Source organism: Denticeps clupeoides, chromosome 13 (genome assembly GCF_900700375.1).
Source record: "Denticeps clupeoides chromosome 13, fDenClu1.1, whole genome shotgun sequence".
Lineage (NCBI taxonomy): Eukaryota > Metazoa > Chordata > Actinopteri > Clupeiformes > Denticipitidae > Denticeps > Denticeps clupeoides.
Window position 1 is genome coordinate 17,470,458 of NC_041719.1, and position 17,029 is coordinate 17,487,486.

The following is a 17,029-nucleotide window of genomic DNA, read 5'->3' on the forward strand; positions in this document are numbered from 1 at the left end:
ACAACTTTCGAAACAAAACAAACCGGCCACGTGAGGGTTGTCGGGAGAAGGGTGCCCTCCTTCGTTGACAGGCTAAATTCGACCCAGACTTTCACCAAACAATAATGGCCAATGTTTGTTTTTTTAATTTTCACAATTTGTTCACAGGAAGAAGTATATTCAAGAGAAATATCTTGTGAGAAATGTTTCAGTAGGACTGCATTATGCTTCCATACGCAATTACTTTTTATATCACTGACTAAAAATGTGGATTTAACTTAAATTTGATAAAAGTCTAAATAATTGAAATATTAAATGCAGAGAAAGAAAGAAAGAAAGAAAGAAAGAAAAATGTGGTTTAGCCTTAATATCTTTGCGACTCCAATTCGCCAGGTGGCGCTGTGGGTTATTTCCTGGTAACAGTGGCGATAGTGGCGAGGAAAAAGGGACTGTCAGCGCTGTCCATGTGACAGACTCTATTTGGTTTAGTAAGTAATTTGCTCGTTGTAGTTTGTTTTATTTTAAGTCTATTTTGGGCCTTAATGGTCCTTTGATCTCAAAGTATGTGAGAGAATGAGTAAATAATGATTTGCTAATACATCACTTTAAATGCTAGCATGCTAAAATCGACTCATAGGCAAAATATGTTAGAAAACATTCAATACACTCGTTCGTTTTGCTACTTGTACCTGCCAAGATAATATTAGATTAAATGTTAGTGGCACTTTGATATAGTTCTACTTCTGAAGGACCAATTGCTGACAAACCTTACAAAATGACAGTGTAGCCACCACCTTTATAACATGCTGTGTTTTTCTGGTGTCATGCTAGCATTTCCTTATTCTCACTATGCTTTGTAATCGGTGTAATCTGTCTTTAGTGGTCAGAATAGAACAGGTAGACAGACAGGTTCATGATGTTTCCATTCTGCACTTCAGGATCTTCAAAGTGCCTCCATGGCCACGGACCAAGACATCACGGCGATTGGCCAGATACTGGTAAATCCAAAGCAGGACTTAACCTCACGGTTCAGAGCACTTTTCACCCTCCGTAACCTGGGAGGGATGGAGGCGATCAAGTGGATAAGCCAGGCATTTGTGGATGAATCAGCTTTGCTGAAACATGAACTAGCTTATTGTCTTGGCCAAATGCAAGATGAGAGAGCAATTCCAGTTCTGGAGGTGGTGCTGAAAGACACCAGTCAAGAGCCAATGGTCCGACATGAAGCAGGTGCCAGACTGAGATTCGATCCTATTAAGTCCTATTAACTATTAATTATTTTATTATATGTGTTTATTTACATTTTGTTTTTAGGTGAGGCTTTGGGAGCTATTGGAAATCCAAAAGTTCTCAGTCTCCTCAAGCAGTACTCAGAAGATCCAGTTATTGAGGTATGGTTACAGAATTAGCAAACATAAACTTAGAAATACACAATATGCATCATCATTCCTCCTCCTCCATCCTTCGGCTGCACCCGTTTGGGGTCGTCACTGCGGATAAGCTGGATTTGGCAAAAGTTTTCCTGGACTCAACCCTTTACCCAGGGTTGGGACCGGTATCAAGGAACACGCTGTCACGTGCTTCCCCAGTGTCTGTAAAATAGTAGTAGATCCTAACATACATGTTGCTATGCTCCAGGTGGCGGAGACATGCCAGCTTGCTGTGAGACGGTTGGAGTGGCTGTGCACTGGAGGGACTGAGGAAGAAGGGGCTGATGGGAACCCATACTGCTCTGTGGACCCCGCCCCACCTGCTCCTAGGAAGGCTGTTAAAGAGCTCAGGGCACAGCTGCTGGATGAGCATCTTCCTCTGTTTGAACGATACCGAGCCATGTTTGCCCTGAGAAACCTAGGGACTGAGGAAGCTGTGCTGGCCTTGGGCGATGGTAAGCCAATCCCTCAGAAAATTGTTGGGAATGGGACACACACATTAATGCAAAGTTGAATATTGTGGCTATATGGAAAGGTCATGTCAGTTCCATAAATATGACACATATTAGTAGACACTATCTAAATGAGGGGCAGTGGTGGCCTAGCGGTTAAGGAAGCGGCCCCGCAATCAGAAGGTTGCCGGTTCGAATCCCGATCTGCCAAGGTGCCACTGAGGTGCCACTGAGCAAAGCACCGTCCCCACACACTGCTCCCCGGGCGCCTGTCATGGCTGCCCACTGCTCACTCAGGGTGATGGGTTAAATGCAGAGGACAAATTTCACTGTGTGCACCGTGTGCTGTGCTGCTGTGTATCACATGTGACAATCACTTCACTTTAAATGGGATGGGGATCGAAAACCGGTTCTTGTTGAGAACCGATTCCCACTGTTTTAATTCTTTGGAATTGTTTGCCTTTTTTGCAAAAGATTCCCCTATTGATTCCAGTTGCCTCGAATGACGTCAGCACGTTGCGTAGCGTCATTTGCCCAACAGGAAACATGCCGCCTAAGTGGCACAAATGCTGAAAAGTTTGGTTATACTTTTTACGAGAAAGGATGACAGCAGGGCAACTTGCAAAGTAGATATTTCATCAAATACTACGAATATGCAAAATAATTTACTCACAAAACACATGATAACGTCAAATGAATGTCGTGTTTCTGATCCGCTCCGGACAAGTGAATCTCAACCCAGCAGCAGCCGTAATACGGCAGGTAACTCAGATGCTGGCAGTTCTGCAGTCTGCTGGTAGCTTTTCCTTTTACAGAGGCAGGGAAAAGTAAAATGACACAGGCCAGGATAGACGAATGTCACCAAGCCGTTTGTGTAAGTTATTAAAGATAATATATAAATTAAAGTTCTAAGCTAATTAACCTTTTTTAAATAACAGAATCGAAAATGAAATTGGAATCGTGAAAATCTTATCAATTCCCATTCCTAGTAGCAATGCTGTGCATGTAAATTGCCAGAGGCGAATTTCCCCAAAAGCCCTCAGACATTTTTATGTGTTTAATGCTAACGAATAAAAAATATATCAATTATAATGTGGAGTATTGAATGGACGCTTATATAGGCTGGTAATAGCCTAGTGGGTAACACACTGTGAACCAGAAGACCCAGGTTCAAATCCCACTCACTACCATTGTGTCCCTGAGCAAGACACTTAACCCTGAGCTGCTCCGGGGGGGACTGTCCCTGTAACTACTGATTGTACGTCGCTCTGGATAAGGGCGTCTTAAAAATGCTGCACATGTAAATGTAAATATATGGTTCTAAGGTGCCAGAGCCTGGAGTTGTAGCTTTCATATAAGCCATTCATCTTCACTACTGTGTTCCAGGCTCTCATATGTCTGCTCAAGATGATACTCTGTCCTGGTAGCTCACTGTAGTATCTGTTCTTAGGTTGACAGCCTTAGTGCCGTAGTCAGAAAGTGGGAGATTATTGTGATCAATACACGTTACAGCACATTGTGCGCACAACAAAATGTGTGTCTCGCATTTCAAGCAGCACCCGTTTAGCTTCATAATTTTACATCATAATGTAATCACAATATTTTCAGTTTCTTGCATTTACCCCCTTAAATCTAACCACTGTCCAATCAGATTTAAGATGTACTCTCTTTCCTCGATCTGCTTCTCAGGCCTTCAGTGCAATAGTGCCTTGTTCCGCCATGAGATTGGTTACGTTCTGGGTCAGATCCAACACGAGGCCAGCATCCCACAGTTGCAGGCGGCTCTGGAGAAGGCAGACGAAAACGCCATGGTTCGGCACGAGTGCGCAGAGGCGCTGGGCTCCATCGGCAAGGACGCCTGCCTCCAGATCCTGCAGCGTCACGTGCAGGACCAGGAGCGGGTGGTGAAGGAGAGCTGTGAGGTCGCGCTGGACATGCTGGAGTACGAGAACAGCTCCGACTTCCAGTATGCTGACGGCCTGCAGCGACTGCAGGGGGTCCAGTAAGAGACAGCCTCCCCCTCCATGTCACCCGGAGGACAACCAAATACGTCTCACTTACATTTGACAAACAGAAAAGCTTCTAATGGCGTTGTTGTCCCGCTGTGGGAAAGATTGTTTCAGTAGAACTACATTACTCGTTCTTCAACAAGCACTGAAGCACTAAAGTTTGGTCAGCGATGGAAAATATTCTAAATATTAATTAAACCACTTTCTTTAATAAGGAATCTGAGAAGCATAAACAAAGCCCTTTTCATCCGATTATGTGTTTTTAAATCCAGATTAAAAGGCAGACTTTGCATTAGTAGTTTTGTTAAGCCCGATGTCCTACAGCACTGAGAGTGATTGGAACCCCCGGACCCAGAGGCTCAACCTCCTTCATTAAGACTTCAGATGCCTGCTGGAGTCCTACCTGCACACTTAGCCAAATGGAGAGGACTGGTAAAGCATGTGCACAAGAGGATCACACGTTCACAGGATTTCCAAAAAATGTGTGCAAATTACATTTATTTTCCACAAAAAAGGTTATATTTTAGCTCTGTCTCTACATTATTTAAGTGGGTGGAATGTATACATTTAGTTATCTTATGTTGTTTCCTGTATACAGGTTATCAGTACCTCATTCTTGTAAAATTGAATAAACAGTCAAATAAAGTTTATTTGCTGGGACATAATTAATTGCTTGTACATGTGGCTCTAATGAATCCAAATATTTTAATGCATAAAATGGAATAGTTGTAGAAGCATTATTCACCATTACGTAATGTACATTTTGGATTGTACTACAGTGGGATTGGCAGCGATGTATGGAGGTGAGGTTAGATTGAGGACAGTGCCCCCTAATTCTGCTGAGGTAAGGCCCTGAACTTGGTTCTACTGATTGTAAGTCGCTCTGGATGAGGGAGTCTGGTAAATGCTGCAAATGGTTGAGGTGTAGTGAGGAGGAGGCGGAACGAGGAGGGGGGGACCACTGTAACCTGTCCGGGTGTCCATCGAACCATTCAAAAGGAGAGGGACGACAGAGACTGGAGCAGGAGCAGGACGAAACTCACATGATGCTGCACCCCATCATGATCGGCATTGTGACCATCAACACCACCATCACCGTTCTCTACTGGTGCTTCATTATCTTTGACGTCTTCTACAAGAAGATGGAAGACGAGTCCAAACCTAAGGACAATCCAGCCTAAACAAACCTCTTAGCTTGTTGGAGTGCTCTTTTTTTTCTTCTTGAAATTCCCGCTTTGCTTTTACCTGTGAGCCTACAGGTAACCTTTCTTAGGGTGTGCTTCCTCTCTAAGGGTCTTTATGCAGAATTTGTTGCTTGTTGTAATTATTATTTTAGTGTATTCCAGCTGTTACTGTAACATGCGACTCTGACTAAATGTGTGAAGTTTGAATTTTATGTGGAAATAGATGTCCTCCTCAACTTTCCAGCATATCTGGAGAACTGCCTGTGCCAACCACCGCATAGGAGATCATCACATTAAGGTAAACAGCAAATCAGTTTTCAGTATGTTATAATTTACCACCTCGGACCTTTATCTCAACGTACCATGACAATGTCACGGTGGTGCATCTCTTATCACATACTATACTTTTTACCACCTGGAGATGCATGATTTCATCAGAGAATCACAAGTCAATAGTAATTATATAATCAAATTATTTATATTAAATGGTAAACAAAATCTCACACATAGTTGTTGTTTATGACTGTTTTTATTATTATTTTACATATTTTATTTCTTTTTTAATATGGGCTCATGCAGACATGTTGATAGCGCTGGGCATCTTTGCCTTAAGCCACCCTGGGGGAATTGGCAGAAGCAGGGGAAAGTGTGTGCACGTACACGCCTGGAATAGGGTCAGATGGGCGTGTGGCGCAGTGGGGTGAACATCTGACACACTGTCTGGTCTGGAAGCCCACTGCTGTCAGATGAGCGTTGACCTGCCTGAACAGCCACAGCCTCGGCTCCAACAGAGGACAGCATGCACCCCATCAGGCTTGGTGTCATAACCACCAATACGTGGTTAACGGTTGTCCTCTGGAATCTCATTTTTTCCCAGATTTTCTTCAGGAAGGTTGAGAAGTCCCCCAAAGATAAAGAAATCCAAGTCTGAGTAAGCAAATCTTTCTTTCATTCTTTTTTTCATTCTGAGCAAAGCGCCGTCCCCACACACTGCTCCCCGGGCGCCTGTCATGGCTGCCCACTGCTCACCAAGGGTGCTGGTTAAATGCAGAGGACACATTTCGTTGTGTAACCGTGTGCTGTGCTGCAGTGTTTCACAATGACAATATTTTAACATAAAAATAATCACTTTTAAGAAAAGATTTTTGATATTATGATATTTTGATATTGTATGTAGGGTGGTAGTAGCCTAGTGGGTAAGACACTCGCCTGTGAACCAGAAGACCCGGGTTCAAATCCCACTTACTACCATTGTGTCCCTGAGCAAGACACTTAACCTTAAGTAGCTCCAGGGAGACTGTCCCTGTAAATACTGATTGTAAGTCGCTCTGGATAAGGGCGTCTGATAAATGCTGTAAATGTAAATGTAAATATTATTGCTTAACAGCGTGATTGTAAAATATTAAAAAAAAAAAGAAAGAATGTACTGTTAATATAATGGCTTGGACATGAATAAGACAGAAGCATATTGTCTGTAGTCCCATTACTTTATGTGTTGGTACATGGAATTAAATAAAAGCACAATCACGCTCACTCGCTTACTGTCCACAGCCTCTGAATCCAGACCAGGGCTGTGGCTTCCTGAACCCATCCTGTTTGGTGGGTGCGGCGGGGTGCCAGCCCTCTGCAGGGTGCAACAGCTATGCTTAACACCTGAATTATTATTCTTATGTCATGGCCATGTTATTCGCTGCAGTTGTTGAAACTGAGAACATGGAGAGTCACAGAGAGTTATAATAACTCAGGAGAGGAATCTGCATCTCTGCCAGAGGGGGAGGATTATGAGGGTCTGAATGACTGCAGAATATTCACTGCTGGTGCACTTTTGCATCAGTTCTGTATCATCTATATTAAAAACATCCATGCCCAGCCCCACACTGAGACGGATAGGCCTGGTTCGATGCAGAGGAACATCTTTGACAGGATTAAGGAGATTAAGACACCCTGCTGCTAACAGCATGGCTAATGCCTGATGCAAAGCTTTCACCTTCACGATAGGCGCTCTCAGTTTAAAGCCATTAAACAGCAGTGTCAGCGTACAGGTTACTAAAAAGAAAGGGCAGGTGAGGTGACATGGCTGAAATTGTTCTACCTTCAAAATGTTCAGCCATCCATTTCTCACCACATTCATGTGAAAAAGATAATGGTACTGTGTAATATCCTAAACGCTGTTTCTTATTGTATTCTTACAGACATGAAGAGGCATTCACATCATTTGAACGGAAGATCGTAATGAGGAAAAATGATTTCTGAGGGAACAAGAGAGACTCAATACTGTGGACAGTCTCCCCAATATAGACATAATAAGTGTTCCTCAGCATTTAATGACTGTAACATATAATATCTCTTCTGTCTCTGTATATTTGCTGTGGAAACCTATAAAAAAAAGACAGCAGTTCCATTCTGTTTTCTTGTGGATGTGTGTTATATTGAATGCCATACTGCATTTAAGGCAACATGTCTTGAATAAAGCCTTTTCTGGTAATTACTGTATCATCTCCTTATTATTATCCTTGTAATTACATGCAGCTAATCTCAGATGCGGGTCTGTTGATAAGAGGAGTAGAATTGCGGTATCGCTTAATCTCTGAAAGAAGTGACCACACAGTCGCCACATGACTGTGAAATCTGGTTAATGTTCACTGAAGTGTAAAATAATTGCACGGAGTGATGGTGAAAAGATCAAGATTGAGAATCTTCATTACTTTTCTGTTCAGAAATCATTATTCATCACAATGTTTTTAAACCACTTAAATGGATTTGTAAAGATTTTAGTTTCCACATTCATATCTCATGTTTGTGACCCCAACTTTGCAAATATAAAAATGATTTTTTTTTCTCAAATGTGACAATGAAACTAAATAAAATCAAACTTTTTTTATGGATTGATCTGATCAAATAAACCTAACATTTAAATTAGACACTGATCATTTCTTGTAAGTGAGCAAACTTACTAAATCAGCAGGGGTTCAAATAGTTCCTTCTCCCACTATAGAAGAGTAAGCAGCTATTATTAAATTTGTCTTAAATAATTGAATTAACCATAAATTTGTTAAATGGGCGTGTGGAACATCTGGGCGATTTTAGGGTATTTAAACATGCCTTTGAGAAGATGGCTTCATCATTCCATCATTAATGCCATTCCATCATTAATGCCTTTTTGAAAGGTCTTAATCCGGGCTCAGCGCCCTGTCCTTGACCCTGTCATATGACACTAAGTACATTAGCTTGTTGGTTTTCTAAAGACTGGCAGTGCCCAATGAATGTGGAACAAGAGCTGTAATTACCTGTGGTGTTGTGCTTAGGCATCAGAACAGCTCTTCCATCATGGACCACAGATTGTTCCTTCAGACGAATCTGCGAGTACCAAGGAAAAGAAAAATGTCAAGGTCTGTAACGTCTAGTTTCATTTCTCCAATTATGCAATTTCAGTAAAAATTCCTTCATGTTACTTGGTGCTTCCTGATTTGCTTTAGATGTAATCACAGAGTCACAATCACTTGTTATTTTCAGAAAGCAAATATATGTTGGATAAGATGAGCTCATCAGGAAAAGTGGCCTGAGAATTTCGCCTGAGAATTGGGAAAACCAAGCGATTTCAGATGCAATGGATTATGAATCCTCACATGAGGATTTTTTTGAGGAGTACAAACCTCCACCACGAGATGCAATCACACTTCCCAACCACATCATCTACTTTCTTCTGGCATCCTCCGCTGCACTGATCGCGCTCTACGCCATCATAAGACACCTCATTAAAGACCTCATTCATGATCTGGCAGGTAAAAAAGTACAGTTTTCTTAAGACCTACCTCAGTCGTAGGTCTCAGTCCGGTCATTAAACGGGCCTGTAATCTTCTTTACTCATTGGATTTTAGAAGGATCAGTACTCTTTGCCTGCAATAAAAACAAGCGACAAACCCAGAATGCATTTAGGTAGTATTATAGTATTACATGAATACATCTTAAATATAGTGAGTGAGTAAGATGCATATCTTGAGAATACACTGACTGCACTGCAGAAATATAAAAGTGTACATTCATTTGTATAAGGATGAAATATAACAATGCAGATTGCATTTGCTTTGTGCGTGAAATCCATGGGGACCTGATGATATGTGGTGACTCTGGAGGTGATTTGTCAGCAATGTGATAGACACAGAACTAGTTAAATCAGTAAATTAGAGCTGGTTATGTGAAGTTCTTATTCAGATTCCAGATCAAGAATATCTTTGATACTGTATCTTTAGATTTCCTGTTTGGGGAGCAGCCTGAGGAAGAACTGTTCAACCCCTGGGAAAACAAAGACAAGTTCCAGGTCGACTGGTGTCCAGAGACAAACCCTGAATTGGAAGCCATGGTGAAGGCAGAAGAGATCCAGGTTCTGCTGGAGGGAAACAGGAGCACTCCTGCCATTTGGATCATCTCAGATGGAAAAGAGCCTAAGGCTCCCCGCTCAGGGCCACGAGTGGCATTTGGGCGATTTAGTTAACCGGCCATAGAGAGGAATTTACATGCTGGACTTGTACCATGGACACTTCTACAAAAAAAATCCCATGCTGCATTCAGATATGCAGTGTAGAGCAGATAAACTGTGCGTGGCTGAAAAAAGGACTAGAACGAATCTTTTGATCGTGTGTTTTCATACAGACACTCTACATTATTAGATGAAGCAGGATTAGAACGTGGTTCACGTCTGTGTGGGTTAGTTGTCTGTAACCGAGCTAGGCTCTATACTTAAACTCACAAATCTGTAGAATCCTCCTCTTTATTATTCAATGACTTCATTTTTAAATGCAGTAACTACACTTATCAGGTCTTACAGATGTTTACATTAAATAATTTGACCTAATTTTGTTTTCAGTTTTCAGCCAGCCCATGTTTATAGATTACTATCATTGTCTGCTCATCATTAAAATGTTAAAAACACTAAAGTTTCTAAAATGTACGTATATCGTGATTTGTTGGCTTAGTCAGAGTCGGGATCTGTGGTGAGGACCCAAAGCGGGAGCCATAAAGCTGGTAATCTTGCACTGGCTCATTGTAAAATGTTGGCTCATTGATTGAGGATGAACTTTGGCCTCCTGGATAGACGTATCATGGTGATATGAGGCAAAACCACACTCAGACGTTACCGAGGAACAAACACAATGTCTCTCCTTAGATATATCCTGCCCTGTTTGCTGTTGGCAAGGTCTCACTGCCAGGCTCAGAGTGGTAAGTTAAACTAGTCCACTTAATTCTGTACCAACTTCTTGTCTTAATAAGGTTTAAAATGCTTTTTGTTAAGCATAAGGCTCAGAACTCAACATGACTAACCAATTTTTTTTTTTTTTCATGCACAAACTGTATTCAAGTAAGTTAAATGGAAACGTTAGGTTTATATTGCATTCATACTTATTCATTTGGCAGCTGAAATATGCCTGACTATGTCCCTGAAATATCTTGCTCAGGTACACAGTAGGAATAAGTTAGAGAGGCACAAAAGAGTGATGGTCTCACTTCTGTCACCCTTGATCTCTCCAGATGGAGGCCGAATTACCACAGCCAAGGGTGGGACTCTGCAGCCATGGCTGGTGGGTCTGGCAGCCGTCACCGGCTTCCTCTTCATCGTTTTTGTGCTGCTCATTGTGAAAAGGGTCTTTTTCAAGAAGGAGAAGTAAGTAAACTCTCTCAAATGTTTTCATCTAGCACAGTGACTGTGTAGATAGATCACGGAATCACCATGTTCACCTTACTGTTTTAGTACTAATGAGGCTGATAATGAGCTAATGGCAATTCTGTGTGTTTTATGACCGTCATAGTATTCATATCAGCACAGGCTATTACTGCTATTTACTGCTGTGCTTTTAATCCATGCAATAGTGCATTGACTAGACCTGTCACGTTAGTCTACGTTTGTCTAAAGAGGAAAATGTATGAAAAATTTACTAATGTATTAACTTAAAATTCATTACCACATTAGCACAGTAGTTGTAAATAAATCTGGGGCTTGTTTGCTAGTGCAAGGTCAAGAAAAAACAAGAAAGAAACACAACGTTTAATGATGTCTGCAGGGAATGTGAAGTGTCATTCCTGAATTGGCCCTGGCAAATATTTCTACCCTGTCGTGACCATGGCCCCCTGCCTGGGCCTTTTTTATTTAACTAAACCAAGTCAGATGAGCAAATTGGATATATGTATGAACTAGGCAACTGATCTCAGCTGGTGGTAGTGTTCACATGTGTCTGCTGTGTGCTTTTTTCAGGAGAAACAGGGAAGCCGAGTGCTATGAAAACAAGGCTATGACTGCAGAGGTGCGTGGCGACAAGCAGACAACAGAAAGGAGTGCCGACAAGCAGACTGCTCTGTAAAAGGGATTCGGAGCACAAATAGCTACTGTAAACCTATTCATTTCCATGACTTTTCTTTTCATGAAATGAATGAACAGGTTTTCAAATCCCCTGCCAGTGCTGGCACGGAGGTACACAGAGGGCTGGATTAAAGGCAAATATTTCTAACCCACTAATGCAGCATGAGGTTTTTCTTGTGTCAGCCACTAGATGGAATAAGACACTTATATCCGTTTGTAAAATTGCTCATTAATCTATATAATCTAGTGACTGTGTCCTTTCTGCTTAAATAAATAGTTAAACACAATTACTTGCTGTCATTGCACATTGGACATCTTAATTAAGAATAGATAGATTTTCAGGTCAGTTTGTAAATCTCCCTGGACCAATCATTTGAGTCGATTCATTATTTAATTATTATTTCCATGTATAAATGCAATACGTCCAGGTTAATTCCTTTTTTTACCCTTAAACATTCCCAGTGCACTGAAGAACTGAAACTAATTAACTAAGCTAATTAACACACTTAATAACACTGGCTGTAAGTTTGGGTTTGTTGTCCATATGCACAATTGATTTGTGGTTCATAATTTGTCTACCTGATGGATAAGCATCTGCCTGTATATTTATGAAACTTGCAAGGAACCTCTACCATGCTGTAGACACTCATTATTGCACCACTCTCCAGGCCTGCTACAGCCAAATATTTCACATTTTTAAAGTAAAGTGATTGTCATTGTGAAATGGTGTGAAATTGTCATCTGTGACACAATGAAATGTGTCCTCTGCTTTTAACCATCACCCTTGGTGAGCAGTGGGCAGCCATGACAGGCGCCCGGGGAGCAGTGTGTGGGGACGGTGCTTTGCTCAGTGGCACCTTGGGGGTTCGGGATTCGAACCAGCAACCATCTTTTGGTGTTTTGATTACGGGACCACCTCCTTAACCCACCAGGCCACCACTGCCCCAGTCCAGGGCACATTTTTCTGCACCACAGTTCCTATGTTTTGGCCTTGTGTCATTGTCGGAGGTATACATTTTTTTGCTCCAACCCTTCCATGATGACTACTTCTGACCAGACTTCCAACCAAGGTGTCTACGACCATCAAGATTGCCTGTTTCTTTGAACCCCAGTCCACTCTGAAATCTTTTTCTGGGAAAGACCTTGCTAAAGAAGAATAACTACCTTGTTTATAGCTGCTCTGTATTGCCATGTCTTTCACAGCCTCGCCTTGGTTGGAAAGTTTTAAGCCTCCTTCACAGCTGTTCTGTTTCATTAAATGACTGTGTTTCAGTTATATGTCAATCTGATGATCATTAGCACCTTTTTGCTATAATTGATTGACCAAATATCTGAACATAGTTCTACAAAATATTCAGTGAGAGTGTACCTAAGAAATAATGCTGGTTTAAAGCCATTCAGATTTGATTTATATTTGCTTGCCCTTTTAAATTGTTAAACAAACTATTATCATTTTTTCCACACCCGCCTAAAATTTTTGCACAGGGCTTCAGTCCTTACCTCATTTTTTTATTAATATACATTAATATGATTCTTAAATGAGATGTGCACCCCATCTTAGTCTGGATCATAGATATGGTTCTAAAGTTAACAATTGATAAAACAGAGCTCTATTTATATAGGCACAGCTGCCATATTATCCCAATTCTTTCTCTTTTGTCTGTGATCAGTAATGAAATATCCTGTGTATGATATAAGAGCGTTCGCCTGCCCGAGACCTCAGATCCACTCCCAGCTGGCTGCCTCGCCTCCGGCTTGGAACCAGCCCTGGTCAATTCACTTCACTTTCATTACTGCTTCCTAGTGACAATGCTGTAATATCTGGACAGTATGCCACTATGTCACCACAGGTATGGGGTGAAATGTTCAATGCAACTCCACCAGCTAATTCCCCCTGCATTTGTATCTTGATTGCTATTACATTGCAGAGAAGGAGTTCAATGCATGTGGTTCCATCTGGAACCATTTACCACAGTTGTTTTTACAAGGCATTCACATTATATACTGTAAATTGAGTTATTAGAAGCTAAGAGCAATATAATCTAAGAGCTACTCTTGTTTAGAGCAGCATCCAGTATACTATTATCTTAGAAGTAAATGAGTGTCTACAGTCCATCCTGAGCAAGAATTAAACCTGCACAGGGGTTAATGCAAAGCTGTTTTCCATGGGCATGTGTGCAGAAGTCCCCACCGTGTTCAGTGCGTTCGCTGGCTTTTAAATCATGCAAGCATGATGAAAAACGGCCTGAGTGAGTGCAAGTTCAGAGCCCAGAGATGAACTATACCATATGCAGCTTTAAACAGCTGGGATGCATCACTTTATCCAATGTATTTTTCCCCAAGTGTCCTAAATTAACATGAAATAATTTAGCCATTCACTGCAGTGGAAATAGTCTACTCACATGCATGACCTTGGTTATTAATACTTCTCATTTTTTATATTCGTGGGAGTATAACATTAACAACGGCAAAAAGAAAATCTATTAAAATATTGGCTAATTAGAAAGGTTTTCAGGTTTATCTTAAAATATGTCACATCCTGTGGAACCCTCAAATGTGGAGGCAGGGCATTCCACAGTCATGGGGTCATGCTGGAAAAGGCTCTGTTTCCTGTGGCCATGCAGACACTGGAACGTAAGCAGGGAGATCTTCTTGGTGGAGGTGGAGCATGGGGGGTGAGGTGCTCGTGTTTCCCCACTCAGGAATCCTGATGAGATGCACGTTACAATAATCCAGTCTTGATGTAACAAGGACATGCAGATAGGGATAGTGATCAGAGTTTAGCAATATTTCTCAGGTGGAAATAGGACGCTTTGCAAATGGGCTTTCAAAGGTGAGTTGAGGCTCAAAGGTAACACCAAGGTTGGTGACTGTTTTAGACAGGGGGATGTTCTGACCAGAGAAAAGGAAGCAGCAGGAAAATACTGTTAATGAGAGAGACCCATTATCAGCAGCAATTAGTCTTTTCTAAAAATAGAAAAACTTTTTCATGATATCTGAGTATTGACCTCATCATTATGTTTAACTTTTTTAATGAATATTTCTTATTCAATTTGGGATGTGCTCTATTCCAAGTTAAAAACAAGGGCATTTTTAAGTGACCGTAAACTTTAAAACAGTAAACTACTTCTTTCTTAAGGTTCTCCATGCTCGTCGGGCCCAGAATTTAAAGATCTAAAGAGTAAAGTATTGACTGAAACTAATGCTATAAATGTGCCCTTTCTGAGCAATTTATGTGCCTGTGTGATGATTAAGGGCCTCGGCTGAAGTGTGAACGGCACTCATCACACAGAGTAATAATCGCAGACCTCCCTTCCCTGGACCACAGACCCGCAGGCCAGAACGAACAGCCAGGGTGAAGCATGGACGGTCGGTGTGCCAGTTATGCCGGCTGCTGGACAGAGACTGAGGCCACGGACGCACTCCTTCAGGTGTCCTATTGATCCCGAAAGTCCCGACGACTGGGCGGAGTCTATGAGCGGTTGCTGGAACAATACATTATGTAGGGCAGCTGCCGCGGAGTCACGCAAGTGCCCTCATTCGCAGGCCAAGCACAACCCCCCCCCCCCCCGTAATTAAAATGTTCCTTTGTAAGTTTATATAGCTTTCATGAATCAGGGCTCAATTCCCTTCTCGCCTCGCCTATATGTAGCAGCTTCTTTTGCAAGAACAACTTCAGCTCGGCAGCATTTTGTTTTCTTTGGAACACAGTGATGTAATTTTCGGTCCAGGAGGAGCCGAGCAAACAGTGCGGTCCTTCAGGGAGTCTCCCCATTAGTCATTCATTCAGTGGCTTTGAATAAAAATGTCATAACACGGCTCACTCCGCGGTGCACTGTTTTCCTTTCGCTCACTTTTATTTTGCTACTCCCAAACATGACATTTTAGCGTCACTTATTGACTGATTTAGCAATGTTGGATCAACACGTGCACGTTTTGGAAAATGCATTTTTATGGAACCATCCTTCTTAAACACAACACCCCTTAATGTCACATTGGGGGGTTGCGTATGTCGGTATTGTGTGTGTGAAGCACTTACTGTTGAAGTTGCACTCGCTCACCTCCGTCAGAGCAAAGGAAAAAGAGAAAAGGGGGGGCGGGTTGGCAGGGCCTCTTTCAATCATTAAAATGAAATAAAACTCGACTTCCTTTTCAGAGCCGAATCTGTATTTTTCCAAACTCCTTTCCAGCAGGCTAATATCTGGGTAATGGATTGGCCAATGATTGGAGACAGGTGCCTTACATTCTGCTGCCAAGCCTAACTGGAAACACACCCGTCCAGTCCAGGCCGCTTCTCCCTTCCACTCGCTGATGTGCTCAACCAGCCTTCCCTTTGTCTCCTTTCAGAGAGCCATGCGAATGCTGCATGGCTGCGGTGTCTGTTTCCCATCACAGGACACTATTATTCTTATGTAAGAAAGAGAGACCAACCCTAGAGTCTTCGTTGTCATTTATGTTAACGCGTAGGCCGTTTTTTGGGGAATGTGCCCTGATAGAGGTGCTCAAGTTAATATTGAAATATTAATATTAAATGTGCCTTTAACTCTCTGAAAATAACTTATTTTTTCCTAATCAAAAGTCTTGATTATGCTAATGTAGTTTACAGTTTGATCCAGATTGGACTGCTGACATGTTGTCATTGGCACTGCTCAGCAGTGTCACCTACTGGCAATGAGAGGAAAATCGAGTTATGTGACATTATGTAGTGCTGCTGCAAATTATTTAAATATATATATTCTGGACAGAAATGAGTCTGATTCTGGGTTATGCTTGAACATATTTATATGTATATATATGTATACACATGCTGGGCAGAAATTAGGCTATATATATATACATACATACATACACACACATATGTTTTCAAAGCATAACCCAGAATGAGCCTCAGTCCAGAATAATTAAATAATTTGCAGTAAGAGCTGTGGGATGTGAATATATATTAAAGAAAATGAGGGCTAGTACAGAGAACCAGTGCACTATAGACCAAGGCCAGATTAACTGGTGTTGTTAACTGGCTTGTGTGAGTATGTGTGGACTGGTGATCTGCTTATGCCTGATGCCTGAAGAATTAGTTCCAGCCACCCTAAACTCAATAAGCAAAATTAGAAAATGTTCATGAGTATAATATGCATGAAACCACTGATATTTAATGTCATAAAATGCTGATATGTATCAGTTTTGTGTTGTTTTGGTCCAATATAAATAATTACATTAAATGCAGAAATAGATTGTTCTATATCATAGTATATTACAATTGAATTTGACGCAACAAACTAAAATGTGAAAAACATTGGAACTCCACGAGTGCCTAAATCAGTGTGTTTTACTGTTTATTGGGACAATTTATATCAGTCTAATAAATTAAATTTCTAATAATATAATAATAATATAATACAAGATTTTAAAAGATATTCTTTTAAAACTGATATATAGTCAGAACTCGGTTTACATAATGAGTGGGTTCCAGTGGCTACACACATCACTACACCTCCAAACCAAATTTGAGCATTTCCAAACGAACTGTTCTAATTTCTCCCACACCACCTTTCAAGCATAGCGGGGAGTGTGGATAATTTGCACCAGTAAGGCAGTGACCCGGCCAGCGGCGCTAAAATTAGCC

General features: G+C 41.4%; 1 protein-coding gene and 1 long non-coding RNA gene across 2 annotated transcripts; both read left to right on the forward strand.

The window, feature by feature from the left end:
* Positions 1-401: 401 nt before the first annotated feature.
* On the forward strand, positions 402-4,535 carry dohh (deoxyhypusine hydroxylase/monooxygenase). The gene is made up of 5 exons (XM_029001339.1): positions 402-467; positions 918-1,209; positions 1,294-1,370; positions 1,618-1,864; positions 3,551-4,535. The coding sequence occupies exons 2-5, from the start codon at positions 936-938 to the stop codon at positions 3,865-3,867; spliced, it is 915 nt and encodes a 304-aa protein (XP_028857172.1). The 5' UTR covers positions 402-467; positions 918-935; the 3' UTR covers positions 3,868-4,535.
* A 113-nt stretch (positions 4,536-4,648) lies between these two features.
* LOC114802594 (uncharacterized) lies at positions 4,649-7,539 on the forward strand. The gene is made up of 4 exons (XR_003751746.1): positions 4,649-5,129; positions 5,278-5,352; positions 5,932-5,985; positions 7,247-7,539. It is a non-coding gene; the product is annotated as an uncharacterized LOC114802594 (long non-coding RNA).
* Positions 7,540-17,029: the final 9,490 nt, after the last annotated feature.

Bases quoted from the DNA above. Each gene is read 5' to 3' on its own strand.
- dohh (XM_029001339.1), top strand. From the start codon at position 936: ATGGCCACGGACCAAGACATCACGGCGATTGGCCAGATACTGGTAAAT. The intron at 1,371-1,617 runs GTATGGTTACAG...GCTATGCTCCAG, and splicing joins CAGAAGATCCAGTTATTGAG to GTGGCGGAGACATGCCAGCT. The intron at 1,865-3,550 runs GTAAGCCAATCC...TCTGCTTCTCAG, and splicing joins TGTGCTGGCCTTGGGCGATG to GCCTTCAGTGCAATAGTGCC.